This window comes from Spea bombifrons, chromosome 4 (assembly GCF_027358695.1).
Source record: "Spea bombifrons isolate aSpeBom1 chromosome 4, aSpeBom1.2.pri, whole genome shotgun sequence".
Classification (NCBI taxonomy): Eukaryota; Metazoa; Chordata; class Amphibia; order Anura; family Pelobatidae; genus Spea; species Spea bombifrons.
Genome location: NC_071090.1, coordinates 6915900 through 6923560, shown reverse-complemented (window position 1 = coordinate 6923560; position 7661 = coordinate 6915900). Strand labels below are relative to the sequence as shown.

At 39.1% G+C, this 7661-nt stretch overlaps 1 protein-coding gene across 2 annotated transcripts; it reads right to left on the bottom strand.

The window, feature by feature from the left end:
* Positions 1-26: 26 nt before the first annotated feature.
* RAD51AP1 (RAD51 associated protein 1) lies at positions 27-5386 on the bottom strand. 2 transcript variants are annotated; one of them, XM_053462641.1, is made up of 10 exons: positions 5206-5386; positions 4046-4095; positions 3643-3778; positions 3342-3451; positions 2781-2858; positions 1740-1895; positions 1478-1633; positions 1238-1381; positions 528-690; positions 27-491 (listed from the first exon to the last, which is right to left on the bottom strand). In XM_053462641.1, the coding sequence occupies exons 1-9, from the start codon at positions 5220-5222 to the stop codon at positions 563-565; spliced, it is 975 nt and encodes a 324-aa protein (XP_053318616.1). In that variant the 5' UTR covers positions 5223-5386; the 3' UTR covers positions 27-491; positions 528-562. The 2 variants fall into 2 exon arrangements, with proteins under 2 accessions (XP_053318616.1, XP_053318615.1); XM_053462640.1 differs by having other exon boundaries at positions 27-690.
* Positions 5387-7661: the final 2275 nt, after the last annotated feature.

Sequence of the window (7661 nt, the reverse complement as noted above, 5' to 3'; positions counted from 1 at the left end):
TATCTTCCCCAGTCAGCCAAAAAATATTTAAAAAAACCAAAACATTTATTCATAGTTACTAAACAGCAAGAAGTGAAGGAAACAAATCTGATAAAATCAATAGGGAACATATAAAATACAATTAAAAAGAGGGGGTACAGTTAATTACAAAGTGGGGAATTTTATCACGGCCCGCCTGGACAGCCACATCAACCGCCGTGCAATTCCGGAATATTGTTCAGAGTCCCCGATGCTGATCAGGCAGCACCTCTTCTGAAAAACGAACGTTCATATTTTATATGAAGAGGATCTTTATAATAGTCCGAAAGGAGTTAAGTGGCTTATACTTCTCCATTCAATAGGACAGCTGCGGTTACAGTCGTGTTTCCGGTGGTCTCGTGTCACCACGGATCCCCATAGCATTTCCAGAGAAATATCCACATCAGTTGCTTCAATTATCGTTAGTGATTTAAAATGGCTATTTCTTGTTTGAAAATGGCTTGCTGACCGAGCTGCTAAAATCCAAGGAATGTTTTTTTTCCTCACACTTTTTTTTATCATATAGGTCGTCAAAAGTCCAAACTTAATCGTTGACAAATGTCGTATGCAACGGTTTGACTCTGGCAAATCTCGATAGGCCGAGCCGGAGACCTTGGGTGGGTGACCTTACAGCAGCCCCTCCGAGTGAGCTTTTCACATTGTTAACTGTAGCTGCAAAAAAAGACAATTTATTTAAAAAAAAAAAAAAAAAATGACAGAAGACCTTGAATAAACAAAATAAACAAATTTCTTGAATATAAAAAACACCAATACTTACGCATCACTGAACATTAAATATAGTCCATGATTCACACCGGGTGAAATTTGCTATATTCGATTAAAACGTAAAGTCATATAAAATAATAATAATAATAATACATTTAGTATTAAAGGTGCTGTCCCACCAGCTATGCTAATTTAAAGGAAAACAAAAAAACATAATTGCTAGTACTGCTGAATGTCCCGACCCATTGTTTTCCTCACTACAATGAATAAGATCTTGTTAGATTGTTCTAGTACATCATAAAGAAACAAGTAGATTAGGTGTAACAAAATAATAATAATAAAAAAAGGGTTTTGGTGGTACATTCAAAACGGTGGGATGTGATGTAAACCTACTGGAGCGTTGAACGCCAGTGGTACCTGCTTGTAAAAGATTTGGGGGGGGTCGAATACATTGAATTTCCTAGGGAAAGTGACCGACTCTCCTGCCTTTTACCTGGGGGTGTCCATTTCTGCTTTTTCATGCCTACTGGAGGGCTCTGGTGAAGCGTTGGTTTTACAGGAGCAGGGGAAGAGACAAGCGCCCTCTGTGCTGGTGGTGGTTTTGACTTTATAGGCACGGAAGGTACAGCTGAACGCCCTGCAAGGTAAGAAAAAATAAAATAAATTAAGAACCCATAAAAACAAATTACAGCTGGTGACAGGGTTAATACGCATGTTCAGTGACAGCTCTTACCAGGAGCCTTGGGTTTGGAAACGATTTTCTCTTTCTTGTCAGTCTTTTTGGCACCCTTCTGCTTGTTTCCTTTACTTGGTTTTAATTTGCTTGTCTTCTTCAGATCAAACTCTTCGTCCTCCTCACTCAAGCTGGAGTTGCTTTCAGAGCTTTCATCTAAAAAAACCCAAAAAACATTGTATTAAACCTAACATTATTATTTGATCACTGTCAGGATGCAACTTTAGGTTAGTTATGTTTCCCATGAAAAAGTTGAACTTACAAGCTGCTACCTCTGGCTTAAACTCCTCTTCTGTCTCTTCTTCCTCACTGTCGTCCGCTAGAAGCTTCCTCTGTTCTGTAATGGCTTTGCTTGCTGCTTGCCTGCGACTTCGACCTTTAACCTGATCTTCTGGATTGTCTGAGATCTCATCCAGACCTGTGGCGTGTGGAAAAGAAGTAGTACATTCATAACATTTAGATTTAATGTTACCTATCTGCTATTAAGCTTCTAGAAGAAACAAGAAGCACCAAGGATTTAACTGTAGAATTCCTTACTGTTCAACACTATGGCTTTAAGAGATCAATTATATAATTATTAGTATAATACTCAGTTAACACAATGTGATAATGTTGTTTTTTTTTCTTCAAGTAATAACAAACACACACTGGAGTATAATATGGGAAGACAACGATTTCCAGCCCTGTGGTTATAGGTACATTTGGAGAGTAGCCGTGGTGAATATATGAGCATCAACGTCTGTGTTTATTTTACCCGAGTAATTTTTTTAACTAACTTTTCTTTGACATATGGGTCATCTGAATTAGTCACTATAATCATAATGGGAGAAAAGATAGATCTCCATTTGCTATTTACCACCTTATATGTATCATTTAGGGGATATTTTGCATTCTAAACGTTTCTGACATAAGCATTTACAAGTTACTAGCTCAGTTCAATGACTGTCTGTGTTGCCACCTGGTGGTTATAAAGTGCCTAAGGTTTATATACTTTGTCTCCTTTGAAAAAAAACAAATTACCAGCATTCAAAACTAAACACATAATTTGTATAAACACGAGGCATTAGCACTGTATTTTAAGTTAAGTACATAAACTCACCTGCCATGTAAGCTCTGGCTAAAGATACAGAACTAAAACCTAATCCTAGTTCCAGAATTAGAAAGTTAAAAACGGTTCCTATCTTTTTATTTTAAGATCTTGTTTTCCTAAAACTGGTTCAATGTCAGTCACATTGTTTTGGCTGCACTTAAAAGCTGTAGGGGCTACAGGTGGCCCAAGGACCACCGCATTAGTCCCACTGACCTAAAGCACTGCCGTCCACACTGCAGTTTGAAAAGGAAGTATCAGCATCTTTGGTATCGGTAAATGGTGGTGGTGAACCTGCGCAAACAGAACAAAAAATACACCATTTATTTTTGTCTCAAACCAATAACCGTTACCTGGAAAAATATAATGGGGTTTATGCAATAAAGGATAGTTGTGGATTTAACTCTCTCATTATTCATTATGAAGGACCAACATCAGCGTGTTTCTCCTGCATGAGGGGCTGAGCTGGCCCTGTATAATGTATAATTCAATGTCTAAGGATTTATAAATACATTATACACAACCAGCCCAGCTCTTCATCCAGGCAAGAACAAAACACATGGAACTCAGCACAAGAGCGGCCAACACACTGCGACGATCATTAGCATTTTACTTGTAGTAAATCTAACCTATCAAACTTAATTACGGCCATCTTAGGATCAGGAAGCTACCCGGATAAAATGCCTACATTATTTTATGAAGCTTTATAATTCTTAATCTCGCCATCTTTTTTTTAATCCCCCCCAAAACCATTACAGTACAACATGAAAAATGTACCTTTGTCCAGCTGGTCTCCACTGCTTTCCACGATGGCCGTGGTATTCTGTACAGAGAGGGCCAAAGCTACGTCTAAATCTCTTTTGTAGAGTTTCTCATCCAATGGAAGTCTGCAAACACAAAATCAAAGTTTTATTCCTTGTCTCTTTCACTTTATGACCATTGATATCTTACTGACTTCATCATTACCAATAAAAAAAGAAAAGAAACAAAGTCATCTCTGGGGTTTACGGACTAAACGATAAGTCTGCAGGTGGGAGTTGGGCCTGAATTTTTTTTTTGGCGGGGGGTACAGAATCACCTTTTCCCCTGCGACGCTTCCTGTGATGAAGAATCTTCTTTCTGAGGCTTCTTTACAGGTTTCTCCTTTTTGTCTTTTTTTATTTCCACCCGAGCTTTTTTAGTTGGTGGCGCAGAGGAACATGCAAAGTCCTCATCTGTCGGAAAATAATCTTATGGTCAGAACTGAAGAAGACTTTTCCCTATCTTTATATCTTGTTTCTAAAACTAAAGTACATTCTTTATTGAATTCACTTTTTCAGGGGAAAGCTTAGCATGATCAGCATTTTTTGTTATATTGTAAATACATAATTCCAAAATCCTACCCTAACCACTCTTAGCAACTCCAAAAACAAATGTGCCAAGCTACCTAGGAATATGACCATTACACAGGCTTGGAATCTATTCATTCTATTTGCACTCACCGTCATTATCCAGATCTCCGAACTGCGAATAATCAACTGCTTTCTTAACCCTGAAAAAGAGAACATGCATTTCCATGAGCCCAATAAGAATGTATTGAGAGAAATCCCAAAAACTGGGGACAATCTTCTATGGATCCTAAAAAGTAAAATTTAGACCAATTATAGTAAAACATGAATGACACGGGGGGTGTGGGGGTGTTCTTCACTCTATTTAGATCCCCGGATATAAGATGCTCCAGTTCCCATGTCTAGACCATATGATTTTATTTTTAACCAGCGGACATGTATTCTTTCCAAAAAGCTGGAGAAAGCCTGGAGAAACCCTAAGGTTCACTGTTGACCCCTAAATTTTCTTACAATGATCTCCGCTGATCGAATCGATTAGAGATCCCCTAAATTCTAACATAGATCTGTCCAGTCCTGGTCCTAGAAGTTTAATAAAAGGTCCTGGAGTCAATTCTAAGCGTACATCACATTCAGGACGCAGAGGAAAGAATAAAGGGTATCACAGGGAAGACTTGATTTGGGTTTTAATTCATTTTCCAGACTCTGAATGAAAACGCAGGACTGGAAGGGATTGGCGCAGTTGGTAGAAAGCCATAGAAATGTTAATCTGTCACAGGCAGTTTGCTGTTATTAGATTTTATTAAGAAACTTGTGATCAATGACACTGATCGCACTATTTATTAGCAAATAAACATGAAAATACTTTATTAGGGCCTTTAACCCTTTGAAAACTAGAAGAGTGTTCAATACATTCAACTCGTGACAAGTCCATGCGAGTGATGAAACGTCTTCTTTACCAAAGAACAGATGCCATGCTATCCGTCCATTAATACATTTCTTTGATCCCCAACCCTCTATCCCTAAACTAAATGAGAGAATATTTATTACGGGTTTAAAGCGCAGCTGATGCTGAAAATCTACCACCCTTAAAATCAAGGGGGGGGGTACATTCTAAGGTGTGTGTATGAATGTATGTGTAATGAATTATATATATATATATATATATATATATATATATATATATATGTATATATAACCCCCCTAAAATATTATAATTCGTACAATGTTAAGAAAAGGATATTTTCTCCCTGTATGTGCCCATACTATATAAGAAGGCAGTCTATCCTGAACCCCCAATGCTGACAAATACCCACCTGACAGGCCTGTCCATGACGGGCACTCATATGAGCTCACGCCCGCTGGACTACAAGCATAATCAGTCCGGTATTCCCGGAAAACACAGTCACAGTAACCGAGAATACCCGAGATCTGGTCCGAGGAGAAGCCGCCAACCTGCACTCAAAATCCCCGCGCAACTGCCGGACCGGCAGCCGCCTGACTGCTCACAGCAGCACATTCGTTCGTTAGTAAACGTCGAATTCTCAGGGAAAAAAAATATTCCATAGTATTTTGCGAAGCGAACAATGTAACATAAATCCTGGAATGTTTTATGTTATATAAATATTTTTATTTACTTACCTTTGCATTGACGGAAAGTGCTTCTCACGAATTTGTCCGACTACTTGCAAAAAGAAGTGTTTCTTCTTCTACAGCGAGGCCCCCAAAAATCACGTGATCCTATGCATTGTCACGTGATTTTGTTAGCCGGCAGCTCTTGTGTCCATACCAACCAAGTGTCCTACTTCGGCCCCCAATATGTTCCTGTTTTGAAGATGTTTGCTGGGTATAAGGGTACCTCGGTGCTCTAGAGCCCAAACATTTCCAATAATGTGCATGAAAATGACAGAAAAGAAATATATAAATTGGGAAAAAACATTATTTTATCTTATATCTCCGTTATGTAAATACGTATAAGTGACAGCTGCCCAGGTGACCCCACGTCCCGGATTGCCGGAGAGCTTATATATACGGTACATATATATGTGCGAGTGGCACTGTACGCTGACGTTAGGACAAGGAAGAGAAATTATAATTTACTGTATTGTTAATATTTTATTTTTAAGAATATGTTTACACCAATATATCTTTTCTGTGTACATTTTTGTCAGTTTATTATATAGGGTTAGTATTTTATAGGGGGGGGCAGTAGGGTGACCACATGTCCCGGATTGCCCCGGACAGTCCCGCAATGGGACTTTAAATCCCGGGTCCCGGGCAGCCTCAATCCTGGACAACGCATTGTCCCCGGAATGAGGAGTCTGAGTGAAGGAGGTCTCAGCCAATCAGGAGAGATTTCTCAATTCTCCTGATTGCCTGAGAGTTCAGAGGCCTCTCCTGATAGGCTGAGTCCCTCCTTCACACCAACGCAGAGTAAGCTGCAGCCAGCACCAGGTACGTGTGTTTGACTCTGTGTGTGTGACTGTGTTTGTCGCAGTGTTTGTCAGTTTGTGTGACTGTGTTTGTCACTGTGTTTGTCTGCTTGTGACTGTGTTTGTCACTGTTTGTGTGACTGTGTTTGTCTGTTTGTCTGTCACTGTGTTGGTCACTGTGTTTGTCTGTCACTGTGTTTGTGTGACTGTGTTTGTAGCTGTGTTTGTTTGTGTGACTGTGAGTATTACATTACGTCTGGTAATAGAGAAGTTAATTCTCTGTACTCAAGCCTGGTATGAGAGGGGTTAACATTCTATATCTACTCATGTCTATAATTATTGTATGTATATTATTAAATCTGAAATCAACATGGTTTCCAAGACTTCTTAATAATTAATATATAATAGTATAATGTGGCCAATGGCTAGCTATGACAGGCACACTATCTGCTGCTCAGGTGAGTATGAGGTGCTGTTGGCCAGTGGCCCACTGGGCATGTGCCCGGTGTGCCAGATGATCAATCCGGGCCTGGTTTCTTTTTACCATAAATTTTTGTATAAAGCACTGTAACCTTTTTCACTCGGCTTAAATATGAATGAATCCATTCTGCGTTTGCGCTCTAATTTTGAACTCCTCTTTTGTGGACAGCAGCTTCTATAACGTTACCATTTTTCTAATTTGGACATTATACATTTTTGGCTAAAATGGGGGTTTTCTATAAACTGATTGATTCAAGGGGTTAATGTAAAACCTCAAATGGAACTTTGGTGGTGGCAGTGAGTACATTTTTGGGGTTAACTTGTCTGGCTTAAGGAGTAGTTGCTGTGGACTTGCTGCAGGGAGAGTGGGGACTAGACCTGACAGCTGGCTTTCTGTTAACCCATTAACAACATTTAAGCAAATAAACTATGCTTTCTCAAAGCTGTAACCAATTTTGGCCACTAGAGGGCCTCGTATTGCAAAAAAAAGTTATTCTAGAATAAATATGTTGTTTAATTGGATTTGTAATTAGCAACACAAGTAGAAAAATGGCTAATTTGGGTCGCACAATGCACAGTAGATCAGTAATTTTGCATCAGACTGCCTTATGGGCAGTCATGTGTACGTCCAAACTAGTCATCGACAAATGCCCAGTGTCCTGGTAGCTTACAGCTGTTTCCATCTACCGTTATAGTGCATATATATTTATGTCTATACATATATCTATTTATTAACTCATTCTTTATTAGAATCATTTGAATTAGTGATGCTTAGACACAGCCGAATGAAAGCGCCTAAAACATTCATTTGGTTCTTCCGAGCGCTGATCTTTCTACAGCTTCTGATTTTCAAACGCACT

Bases quoted from the DNA above. Each gene is read 5' to 3' on its own strand.
- RAD51AP1 (XM_053462640.1), bottom strand. The intron at 3,452-3,642 runs GTGATTCTGTAC...TTGTGTTTGCAG, and splicing joins GAAGCGTCGCAGGGGAAAAG to ACTTCCATTGGATGAGAAAC. The intron at 1,896-2,780 runs GTCAGTGGGACT...CACACGCCACAG, and splicing joins TGTGGACGGCAGTGCTTTAG to GTCTGGATGAGATCTCAGAC.